General features: G+C 46.4%; 1 protein-coding gene across 1 annotated transcript; it reads right to left on the bottom strand.

Moving 5' to 3' along the window:
- Positions 1–7,812: 7,812 nt before the first annotated feature.
- Positions 7,813–12,878, bottom strand: LOC143032276 (uncharacterized). The gene has a single exon (XM_076196750.1). It carries the CDS (start codon positions 10,620–10,622, stop codon positions 9,090–9,092), a length of 1,533 nt encoding a protein of 510 aa, XP_076052865.1. The 5' UTR covers positions 10,623–12,878; the 3' UTR covers positions 7,813–9,089.
- Positions 12,879–13,145: the final 267 nt, after the last annotated feature.

Raw genomic sequence — 13,145 nt, 5'->3', positions numbered from 1 at the left:
TGTGAGGGGCACCGTCCTAGCCTTCCGATAAGGGGAAGTTTGTGACTTTAAGCCATATCATCATATCATTTGTGGATCTTGATAAGTTCCATAGGTTTATGCAGTTTTCTCATAACAGGAACATACCTTGAACTGCAAAGCGGATTTTAATTAAATTAGCAAATCAAACACTTAGAGTAGTGTCTTTGAATAAGAAAGGGCCCTTGTTCCCTGAATTGTCTAGAGTTAGTACATAGTAATCGAAGTTGAGACAAGAACCCTAAACGTAGTGCGTTATGAAAATAGGTCGATTCCCAATTAGAGATGTTTTCCTAAACTAAATTAGATTGTTTCGTAGTCAGTCGTTGTACATACAATATATTGTTTACCAAAGCAGTGAAAGTATAAACTCGTTAAGCATCAAATATTTACTTCTTATCTGAGTAAGCAGCATAAGTGAATAGTGTCCACATAGGCTTATAATTTATGTATGATTATTATTAGATTATTGGCTGATTAGGTGTCAAAGTTGATATTTCATTTGTAAGTGGAACGGGGCTCCGTGACGCTGTGGTTTGTTTAATATGGGCCCCGACTCGTATCATATCGTCATTTGGATTGTCAGATGTCACTGATGACTGCTACCCACCCAGACTATTTGAGAATATGGACGTAGCTAACGGATTCAGTGCTGATAGGCACTCCCGGTTGTAAGTCCCTCACTTGATTATATAAGAAAAAAAAAAAAAAAAAATCGAGACTCGCTCTCTGGCAACAGGCCCATCTGATTGGCTGTTGCCATACAAGCAAGTCTAGATTCTGATTTGACCAAGGAAGCACAAGTCCTTCTTTTCATTACTGTGTGTGATATATATATATATATATATATTAATGTTCGAGGATTCCAGTTTGACCAAAATCTGGTGTGCCTTAGGATAAGGTCCTCTATAATTTTTCAACAGTAGGACCAAATTTCGAAAGTATGACTTTGTGTTAATGCATGTGCGCACATATGTGTGTTTGTGTCTGCGTGTGTGCGTGTGCGTGTGTGTGTGTGTGTGTGTGTGTGAATAGGAGTAAGAGTAGCGCGGTTCGCACGAGCAGTGTTTCGACATCAGGTTTCCGTTTTCTCGGCAGCTTTTTCCCGCTTTGCTCTCTGAACCACACGAGCAAAGTGGAAAAAAGTTGCCGAGAAACGGGAACTTGGTGCCAAAACATTGCTCTGTGAACCGCGCTTAAGAATAAGGAAACGAGTGAGTGAGGGAACGAGTGAGTGAGGGAACGAGTGGGTGAGGGAACGAGTGGGTGAGGGAACGAGGGAGTGAGGGAACGAGGGAGTGGGGGAACGAGCGAGTGGGGGAACGAGCGAGTGGGGGAACGAGCGAGTGGGGGAACGAGCGAGTGGGGGAACGAGCGAGTGGGGGAACGAGCGAGTGGGGGAACGAGCGAGTGGGGGAACGAGCGAGTGGGGGAACGAGCGAGTGGGGGAACGAGCGAGTGGGGGAACGAGCGAGTGGGGTAACGAGCGGGTGGGGTAACGAGCGAGTGGGGGAACGAGCGAGTGGGGGAACGAGCGAGTGGGGGAACGAGCGAGTGGGGTAACGAGCGAGTGGGGTAACGAGCGAGTGGGGGAACGAGCGAGTGGGGGAACGAGCGAGTGAGGGAACGAGTGAACGAGCGAGGGAATAGTTGCCCAGGAAGGCGAGAGAAAATTGGGCAAAACGAGTAAAAGTGGTAGAACCTTACGTAATAGCTGGTTAGCTTTGACAGTACAAACACGTCCAAGCGAAACTTTGCCAAAAAATACCCCACTAAATGTTTGTCTGGGCCCATCAACAGAAAGTTACGCAGCGATTTGATTTCAAGAGCAGCATCACAAAGAGTTTTTTTTTTTTAACGATCTGAAGTCTTCCATATGAAAATGACAGAGACGAAAAAGGCTAAAGGGGAAATGTAATCGAATAAGCTAATGAATGGGAGGGAGATGGGTGAAGAAATGTATATGATTCGTGAAAACAATGTACGTGACTGCTGTTGCAAAACTCCGCGCGAGGTTTTAAAGGTGAATAAAACTATATGGCTTTAGCACGAACGAACTTCAAGAACTTCATTGACGTAAAGGAGTTAAATGAGACCTTAACCCTTTTATCACAAGGCCCTACTTTCAGCCAAATAAAATAGCCTGGCATTGCCTATTACATCATTTGTAGCGTAGATGTTGATGCTTGTGAATGGACAAGTGGAAGGCTCGACTATGGGGGCCAATAGACCCATCTTATAAAAATTATTACTTGTTATTGGCTTCGAAGAACTTCTGGTTTGCTGTGGAGCCATGGCGTTTCAGAAGTTCCAAGTACAGAACAGGAAGATACATTGTGGTCCTCATGTTCCGCTTCTTGGCTTCTTGGGCGTATCTTGACCAAAACCCGTCACTTCTTGTTCTATAGAGATAATTATGGAACAAACTGCTAGTTGCAGTGAAGTATTTCAAATAATAAAATCAGGCAGTCGCGAAGCTTCGATCCCGGGACCTGATATTGAGAGTTCCGTCTGTTAACATTATACCACGCAGACGTTCTGCGTGGCAAGATAGTAGCCGACGGAACTCTCACTATGAGAATCGAAGCTTCGCCACTGCCTCTGGGAGATAGAAAATTGACCCCCATAGGAAATGGCCCCAGGGTCCGTTTTCCGCAGCGTAAAATGAACCCCATCTTATGGGAAATGGAGTCCCCCATTCAAAATGCCAGAGAAATTGATATTTTTTTTATTATTTATAAACAGACAACAAATCTGTATCTATTAATTTGTTTATGAAAATACCTAACCTGACCTAACCTAATGACAATGAGTTGCATATTTTAAGGGCTTCGTTTTCCGCTGTAGAAAATGGACCTCTGCGTTAATTTTACGCTATAGAAAATGGACCCCCAGGTCCAATTTCAGGTGGTCCATATTGCTCTTTACACCGGTTTTGATAATTTTGTAGAGATAACTTCAATGCAAACGAGAATGCCTCTTAGCTATGTACATGTAATTGTGTTTTGTACTTGTTTACTGTTCACGTTTCCAGCTAGTGATTTTCGTCTAACTTCATACATATACATACGGATACACGTCTTGCCCATTATGCATTATTATTTTTTTCAGTTTTAACTGACACAATACAGTTCTGATTATCTTTTTCTTTTCCAGGTAAGTGTACAGAGCTACAAGTGCACGGTAGGTGCTCCTAGATTATCAGGTTAATAGCTAATGACTGCTTTGGGCGTCTACCTAATAACTAGAATCTTATTAAGCATAGGGGAGAGCCTTGGGGCAGATTGGTATATTTCTCGTATTATCCAATGCGGCACTGCTTCTGACCCAGGGCAGTGGGCGAGATGCAGGGATGACCCGTCATCCAGGAGGTGCCAAGATAAGAGGGAGGGAAGAGGGTAGAGGGGAGTGGAGAATGTAGGTGATGGAATGGTTGGGAGTGGTTTCTATGCCTTTGTTTTTTGGCTACCTCCCTTGTAATGGGGGAGAAAAGCCTTTGGTATATGTATGTATCCAATGATAACAAATTTTATGAAATATCAAATCCTTGAGCCCTCTACGAAACGAATAAATTTTTCTAATTTTAGGCAATCATGTTTAGTGCTAGAATTCTATCCTTGTGTATGTCGAGCCTAAATAGTTAGATCTGGTGATACTTAGAGCTGACGCATAACAAAATTTATCTGAATATTATAATGACTGCAAAATTTCCTAGTGTAACGTTTTAAGAGGTCACGATCCTCGTGACCAATTGTAAAGTTCACTCCGGGGTCACCAATTATAAGTTCACCAGGTCATCTGGTTACCTAAAAAGTTACCGGGCCAGACCTTTATATCGTCCTTTGTCCTCTCGAGACCTTTGTCAAGTACAACAAAATACGACAAAATACGACAAATAAATGTATACATACACCAAAGGAATTTTCCCCCTTACAAGGGGGTTAGCCGAACTGAAAATGAAGCTGAGAGATTCAAAGAAGTTAATCACTTAGATCCATATATTGACCTTCGGATTCTAAGACACTAATTATAACTGAGTTATTTTTGTCTCGTGTGAAGGAGAGACCGGCTATTTATAGTGTTCTTTGCTGAGGTATTTCTTGATCCCCGATGGTACTCGATCCCCTGTGAAGAGAGATCAAGGACGGTGAATGCAAGGAGTGTTTATCAATGTGAACCATAGAAGCAGAACCCATGAATATATGCGTCTTTCACTTAGAGACAGATACAAGGAGTATTAAAATCAGAGGTCATATTTAGGTAAGGATTCGTTTTATAAGTGCTATAGATTAAATGAAGATGTTGAATTTGGCCGATAGGCGAAGATGGTAAAGAGGAGGAGGAGGAGCAGGAGGAGGAAGAGGAAGAGAAGGGAGAGGAAGAAGAGGAAGAGGGGAGGAATAGGAAAAGGAAATAAAGAGGTTAACGCAGACGAGAATGGGAAGAGGGGGAGGGGAAGGAGAGAATAATAAGAGGAGGAGGAGGAAGAGGGAAAAGAAAACTGAGGAGGAGGAAGACGAGGAGGAGGAAGAGAGGTGAAGAATTGAAAAAGAAAGAGAACGAAAGGAGGAAGAGGGTAGGGAGAGAAGGAAGTGTAGAAGAGATGGAAGATAGTGAGAGAAGTAGAGGAAGAGGAGGAAATTTAAAAACAAGGAGGAGGAGGGGGAAGAGGTAGAGGGGAAAGAAGGGAAGGAGAAGGGGGAAGGATGGGGAGGAGGGTAGGCAGGAGGGGAAGAGGGGGAGGGGGGAGTGCGAGGAAGGGGAGGAGGAGGTAGAGATGAAGGAGGATTGGAAGGTAGGGGAGGGAAGGGGAGGAAGAGGAAGAGGAGTGGAAGGAGGGGAGGGAGAAGGAGGAGGAGGGGAGGAAGAGGAGGAGTGGAAGGAGGGGAGTGAGAGGGAGGAGGAGGAGGGAAGGAGGAAGAAGAGGGGAGGGAGAGGGAGGAGGAGGAAGAAGAGGGGAGTGGAAGTGGATTAAGTAGTCAGTCGCTGCAGCTGGACCGCTTGACATCGGAGACTCCAGCTGTTTTGAACCGATGTGGTGACAGGTAGCTGGTCGGGGTGGCTCACCGCTAACCATATATACGTCAGTGAAGTTTTTTCTTTGACTTTTAAGTTTCATGAACTAAACTTGTTTTTCTATTACAGCTACAGCAAAACACTTCCTGGAGAGTCAATACCCCATGCTAGTGATTCCTATTCATTAAGTTTTAAACTATTTATATTAAAGTTGTATCAGAGAGAAACATTCTTGTAGAATTCATAGACCTCTGAAGCCTCCACTAACTCTGGGCAAAGTGCCCAATTTGCTCCCGTGATAATCTGGCTCTCGCTGCAGCAAACGTTTCTGTGATTTCTGTGAGAGAGACTCGTAAACACAAGTATAGTTCTTTTCCAAATGCTTGTTTTTTTTCTTGGTGACCTTGAACAGAATTCATGTTTGTGCCAAAACTTCGTCAGTTTATATACACATACATACGCACACACACACACACACACACACACACACACACACACACACACACACACACACACACACACACACACACACACACACACACACACATTATATATATATATATATATATATATATATATATATATATATATATATATAATAAACATACATAAATCGAACATAACACATGTCACATACACAAACACATGTATATAAGCACACACAAACTAACACGTAAACGCCCGTATACACGCTCGTACACACATACACGCACTTTCGTACACATGCACGCACACACACACACACACACACACACACACACACACACACACACACACACACACACACACACACACACACACACACACACACACACACACACACACACACATTGATACTCCAATCCATTACCCTCTTCCCCCCTTATGCAAATGGATGGCTCACAATCATTCGTATTTGTGTGTGTGTGTGTGTGTGTGTGTGTGTGTGTGTGTGTGTGTGTGTGTGTGTGTGTGTGTGTTTTACCTAATGTAAATTTAGGTGTAGCATACAGGGTGAGGTGTATCTTCGTAGTTTCTCTTCTCTGAATTCTTATAGATTAATTTTGACTTTAAATTGTCCCATGATATTCAACTGTACTATTCCTTTAGCCTAACATAGAAAATACAGAAAACTGGGTTTTAATCCCTTCACATATGAAGTCTATTTTTCTACACAGAGGTCCTCTTTGTCAAATATATCCACACCTTTTATGGTTCTAAACAAGACTAATAAATCGCTGTTTCTGTAACGTTGGCAGCCCAGAATGTTTAGTCTGTCTTCGTATTCTGTTTTAACAAGGATCTGGAACTATTTTAGTTGCTGATCTGAATTTTCTCTACCTTATGTCGGGGATCGAGATATGATATGGACCTCTTGTAGTAAGAGTATCCCATGGAAACGAAAGAAATAGCCTGGCAGTAGCTAGAATAGAAGAATTTTTTTTACTACATATATATATTTATATATATATATGTGTATATATAATATATATATATATATACATATATATATATATATATACACGTGTGTATATTTGTGTGTATATATTACAAAGGATTACAAAGGATTACAAAGGCGGAGCATGCCGACAGGAGACCTTTTGATCCATATCTAGGTCGGATGCGAAAAAAAATCATATTAATAATAAAATAATAAATAAAAACTATGATAATGTAAATAACAAATAAAATACATAAATAAATGCATAGGTATAGTTAAATAATAAACAAACAGGTAAATAGTAAATAATAATAAATTGACATATAACTAATAATAAATAATAAATCAGACAGACAAATGATAACAAAACAAAAACAAATAATATAAGATAAATTATAATCATTACAGCATCTTACTTAGGTATTTATCTAAATGATTCTTAAAGCTTTGAACTGAACTACATTGCACTACCTGTGCAGGAAGTTTATTCCATTCATTAACTACACGGTTGGCAAAGTTGTTTCTACCTACTTCCAAATTGAATCTATTTCCGGACAGTTTGAGACCATTGTTTCTTGTCTGATTCTCATTCAATGTAAAAATTTGGTCACTTTTGATGTTGTCAATTCCCTTTAGAATTTTAAAGACCTGTATCAAGTCACCTCTGAGTCTACGCTTTTTTAGGGAAAACAGATTCATGTGTTTTAGTCGATTTTCGTATGATTTATTTTTGATATTTGGAATCAGTTTTGTGGCTCGCCGTTGTACTCTTTCCAATCTGTCAATGTCTTTAATGAGATTCGGTGACCATACGGAAACAGCATATTCCAAATGTGGACGAACTAACGATTTATATAGCTTGTTAATGAGTGATGGACTTTTGAAATCAAAAGATCGCGCAATCAGTCCTAGAATCTTATTTGCTTTCTCAGAGGCTGAAATACACTGCTTGGATGATTTGAGGTCGTTACTGATAATTACGCCGAGATCTTTTTCACTATCCACTTTTGTTAACGAATTTCCAAATAACTTGTAATCGTACTTACTGTTATTTTTACCTATGTGCATTATATATTAGGAGGGTATTTGTACATCCGTATTTTTCCTGTATATCGAATGTGTTGGCAATTAGCCCCTAGACCTAGAGTGAGAATTGCTGCCCCCTCCTCCCTCCCTTCCTCCCTCACTTCTAAGAATAGAAGATGAACCCGAAACAGAAATGGCACTCGTGCGTGGGGACTAGGAGGACTGACAAAAACAGACAACCTGACATGAAGGGAGAGACTTACCTGTGTTGGGAGCGTGTACTCGCTTCTGCTCCAAGGCAGGGTGTACTTCGCTCTGTTGGGTTCGCGGGGTCTCTCTCCCCCTCAAACCTCGCTCTCAAACCTCGAAGGCGCTCGAGAGGGCAGTCCGGCTGGCGAGAGACTTCTGGGCGGGAATTGTTGCCTCGGAGGTCGTTTCTTGACGAAGGAGTGAGCCAACGTCGAGGTCGGATGATCTTTTACTAAACACTTATCATTTATTCCTTGACTTTTTATTTTTATTTTTCTCACTATGCATAGACCACTCCAGATTTTCGTAAAGAGAGGCGAATCGATTTTTTTCCCCAAAGGGGAATCTCACAATTATTTTTTTTCGTGTATTTTTAATTTTGTTTCGTTTTATTTTTGGTAAACAATGGAACAATTTGGGACATTGGAGAGTGAGATGGCTCCTCTTCGATGAGAAACCTCCATCCAGAGCGCCAGACTGCCTCCTCCGGTCTCTCCTTCGCCCGAGGACACGCAGCTGCGTCCATCTGGCTCGGGCTGCGGCACACGGGATGCGGCACACGGGATGCGGCACACGGGCACCTATGTTCCCTCTGACGTTGGCGTCAAGACGCCCTTTCCCAGCTGTCATCCGCGTGTCAGGTGTGGCGAGGACGGAGGGTGGGTGGAGGGTTAGAGGAGGTGGCACTGGGACGTGGGCCGCGGAGAGCAGCCAGGTGAATTTTTAGTGTCACAGGTGATCGGATTTTGGCAATGGGAACTCATGTACAGGTGTTCTCTGAAGTTGGCACTGGTTGTGGCTCTGTAGGATGGTGTGTGAAGCCAGAGGGAGGGAGCAATGAAGGAGAGGAGAGCATGGAGGGCTTGCAGAAACCTTGCGTGTATGCTTATAAGAGAGGTACGTCGCCTCTCTCCTTGACTTGGCTCGATGCTTCGCGATCGGACGCTGGGCTTTTGCCGACGCCTCAGGTCATGCTGGGACCTTCCTGCTGTCCTGAACTGCAGCAGTCGAGGTGGCTGCATCCGCACATCCACGTAGATTACATGGGAATGGATATATATCACATACATGCATACATATGTATACTTGCACCTATATAACTACGTGTACAAATGTACACACAGTATGCTGTATGCATGCATGCATATGTATGCATGTATAGGAATACACTAATGTACACGTGTATGTATATGTCAATATGAATACACACACACGTCTACACAGGTAAATACAGTACACCCATATCGTTTAATTATACCTTCCGCCAGACGGGTATCCATGGCAACCGGTACACGGGACCCCCTTGAAGTGGAACAGATTGCACCAGTCTCATTTTCGAGTAGATTGTTTATTATTGTTATTATATTTGCGTCTGCCGCACGTGTCGTAGCTCTCGAAGCTCCGTCACGTCGTTGTTGTTGCCGTTTGCCTTCCTTTTGTCCCCGCCGAAGGGTCGCCGCACGGGAGTGTCTGTGATGAGGGCACAGTGGGAGTTCGTGTCCGAGTCGGCACCGTCATTGGAGGACGGCGGGAGGTGGTGGTTGAGGCGGGGCTGGGTGAGAGGCGTGGCGGTGACCGACTCGAGGCCCAACTTGGTGTCGGACATGGTGGTGGTCGTGGTAGTGGTGCTGTTGACGCCGCCCCCGCCACCACCCACCGTCTCGTCCCCATCGGGACCCACGCCACTCCCCACGCCCTCAAGGCCTCCGCCCCCGTCGTTCCCTCCACCGCCGCCTCCCACGCCGCCCTCTCCGACGCCCAGAATCCCCACCGAACTGAGGATCCCGCCCTCTGAGAGAGAGCCCAGTCCGAGCGCCGCTGCGAGTTCGGGGTTGGGGTTACACGTCACTTCGCCTTGCAACACTTTAATCTTTTGTATCATCTCCTGGATCTCGAACCTCAGGATGCCCACGAAGCACAGTTTGACGAAGGTTATCACACAGAACCCTAGGATCATGAGCGTGCCCGCCGACGCGATGAGCCACCGCTCGAGCCGTTCCTTGCAGCCGTCCAGGTTGACGGAGCCTCGGAGGTGAGAGCCACACGAGGAGTTGCGTCGCTTCTGGGTTTGGCCACCGTCCGACAACTGTTTCTGGCCCGGCCTCCCACTACTACTACTACCACTACTACTACTACTGCTACTTCCACTACTTCCACTACTACTACTACTACTACTACTACTACTACTACTACTACCACTACTACTGCTACTACTGCTAGTTCCACTCCCACTGCTGTCACCGTTGTTTTCACTGTCGTTGTCTTTTTGTGTGGGGTCGCGCCCCGGGGCCACGTGCCTCACGGCCTGGTCGGCCTGGTAGACGGGGTTCTTGTTGCCACTTCCGCCACGGTCATCCCAGGGTCGCACCCGGCAGCAGGAATCCGGGAGTCCCCCGTGGTCGGTATACCGGGCCCACCACGTTTCGTTGGTCTCCCGGCGGCCCATGATGCCGCAACATCCCTCGGCCCTCTGGAGGGCGTCCCAGGTGTCCGTGAAGTCCGGGTCGCTGCCGTACTTACGTAGCTGGAGATAGAGGTGTGTCTGGAGGCCGTCGGCCAGGTGGCCCATGCGGACGAGCCACACCATGCCCACGATCACGTCCCCGAGCAGGAGGCCGAGGAGCATGAGCCAGTAGGTGTTGAGGAGCTTCTGGGAGAGACGGAGTGCCCCCAGGCAGCCGATGGCTTGTAGGACGCCCGACTGAAGGAGGAGGGCGAGGTAGCCGTAGAGGAGGGTCGGGTGGTAGGGCGAGGGCGTGACGACAAGGCCCAGGTAAGGGTGTGAGGCCACTCCAGCCCCAACACCCATGAAGACGAGCACGGACACGAGCAGCACGGCATTGCACGTGTAGATCCACAGCCGGTAGTAACGCATTGCCTTGCGCAGGAACATCACCGCGGCCAGGGTGGGCGAGCGAGAGCCCGCCCTCGGGCTTCGGCCCCTGGCGTGCTACGGAGGAGGGCAATAAGATAGGACGCTGACGCCGGCGCACCGGAGGGGGGCCTCGGCAGGCCGCGACAGGAGATGCACCATAGAGACGTCGTGGCTGTTCTTCACCCCTTCGTCAGGAGGAGGAGAGGTGACGGAGGCGGTGGCGGTGGAGGGGGAGGCGGAGGCGGCCAATGTGGTGGAGGGGAGCTCGTGGTAGCCGTCGCCCCGGGGCATAGGAACAGGCACGAGTTTACCGAGGAGCACTGCACTTTGGGAGAGCTCGCTCGCTGCAGGTGATACCGCCTCACCGGAGGGGAGGAGGAGAGGGAGGAGGAGGCGGAGGAACCACTCCCCTGCAGCGATTGAGTGAGGAGGAGGAGGAGAAGGAGGTGGTAGTGAGAAGTTCGTGTTAGCAGGTGGTGGCACGGGGAGCAGCAGCGGCGGCGGCGCCTCCCCTCGCGTGCCGAACACTGGCCGCAATTCAAGGGACAGGAAGGGCAGGGGGTAGAGGAGGAGGAGGAGGAGGAGGAGTGGGAGGAGTGGTGTGAGTGGCGGCAGGGAACCAGGCAGGTATGGGAAGCGTTGACGGGCCTATGTGGTGGTGGTTGTGGTGGTGGTAGTGGTTTTGGTGCCGCCTCCGGTGACCTGGGGTACCCCTCCAATGCGGTGCCAAGGCGTGGTGTCGTCGCCGTCAGGCTCTTCCGATGCCTAGCCTGACGTTTGGAGGTGGAGGTGGAGGAGGACGTCGGCGTATGGGCGTCTGTTACCTCTTGGGTAGCACGGCGCACATTGGGAAACGCGATTTGAATACTAGTTACCTCAGGTAATTCGTCATATGTTAACATCTATCGCATAGTGTCGAAGTTTTCTGTAGTAGTACTTTTTCATAATGGTAATTAACGTCCTGTTAATTGTTCGAGCACGTGTAGAAGCATTATAGGATTTCCACTGTTGCGGAAATGGGAACGTATATACGTTTATTTTTTTAACTTATTTTTATTACCATTCGTCAAGTGATGAATTTCAACTTTGTTGCTTCTTTTATTTATGTCGTAGTTTTATGTCGTCTACCGCACAATTGTCTCATCAGAAAAAAATGATAAACTAAATGGAATGAATTCAGACCCGTTATTCCGAATATTTGGATTCGTCTAGGAGACTCTTACGCAGAAGCCAAAAACAAAGAAAGACTGCACTTAGCATCCGGAGTCTTCCAGTAGACTCTGAAGAGATTCAAAACCGAAAAAACTGCAGTAGTTGATGATATCTAGTGGCGATACCTCTCTTTTACATTGTTTCTTTTCAAGTTTATTTTATTGTTTCTGTTTTGTATATTATGTATTGTTTCTGTATTGTGGTTGGAGCGTCTTTATCTGTTATGTAACGTAATTCACTGCGTTAAAGATTATGTAGTTTTTAGACCATTAGTCTGTCCGCGATACCGCCGCACTCTGTTCCTCTTTCTGTGATCCTTCACCGCCACCGCCTCAAGAACGATCCTCGCTCTCGCGTTTGTGAGGTTAACCTCGAAAGGAGGAACTGCTTGGAGATGACGCTGATTCCCGTCGTCTTCACTTTACATCTAGAGGCCTTCTGGAGGGTAAACTCCTTCGTGAGTTCAAAATCAAAGGAGAGGTTCCTCTGCAAACGATGTTGACCAGGAAGGAGTGTCTACCTCGAGAACAGCACACGGGTGGTCCACCTCCAACAAGTTACACGTGCTCAACATCCCGCGTGGTCTTCGAGGACGTTCCTTTACGGTGGGTTTCGAAACAGTTGAGACGTCGTTTCGAGGAGGAAGTGAGCGTTGAAGAACGTGGAGACGTCGAAGAAGGTCTGTTGAGGAAGGTGGTGGTGGCAAGAGACGAGAGGCGGTGGTGGGTGAAGGGAGTCTTGGCGAAAGAAACGACTCGAGAAGACGAAGAGTCTGAGGTCACAGAGGAAGAGAGGGAGGAGGAAGATGATGAGGAGGGGCTCAATTCCAAAGATGAGCTATACGAGGTGGGCACGAGGAGGAGGTCCGTGGAGTAGGAGTGGTGGAGTTGCACCGGAGCGCTGGCAGGCGGCCTTCGCACGCATGGTCTCGCCATCACACCTGTTGAGGGAGAAGAAGAAAGAACTTTGTCAGGTGCGGGGCACTCTCGGCGGTGGTTGGGGTGGGTGTGGAAGCTGCGTCAGGATCAATGGATAAAGAACACAATAGCTATCACTGACCTTCCATTCAGGGAACTTGTGGCAGCTTCGTACTTCCTGTAGTAAGAGTATTTAAGTCTGAAACTTTGTTAAGGAATGTTACGTATCTCCATTTTTTTTTTTACAAGAAATGAGGCTTATTTGAATTGTGAAAGATATGTACATTTCTCAAAACACTTAGGTACATAAGTTCGTTGATATATGGAGTACTGGACGAAACAGAAAAATTCTAAACGTTTTTGGAAAGTACAATATGTTTGTAGGCTTCCTTTCATAAGGTTGTCAATACCT

This window comes from Oratosquilla oratoria, chromosome 1 (genome assembly GCF_046742065.1).
Source record: "Oratosquilla oratoria isolate Oo_2021 chromosome 1, ASM4674206v1, whole genome shotgun sequence".
Classification (NCBI taxonomy): domain Eukaryota; kingdom Metazoa; phylum Arthropoda; class Malacostraca; order Stomatopoda; family Squillidae; genus Oratosquilla; species Oratosquilla oratoria.
Note: the sequence above shows the minus strand (reverse complement) of the source record. Positions and strands in the feature narration are given on the sequence as shown.

Excerpts from the sequence above, each read along its gene's own strand:
- LOC143032276 (XM_076196750.1), bottom strand. The coding sequence starts at position 10,622 with ATGTTCCTGCGCAAGGCAATGCGTTACTACCGGCTGTGGATCTACACG.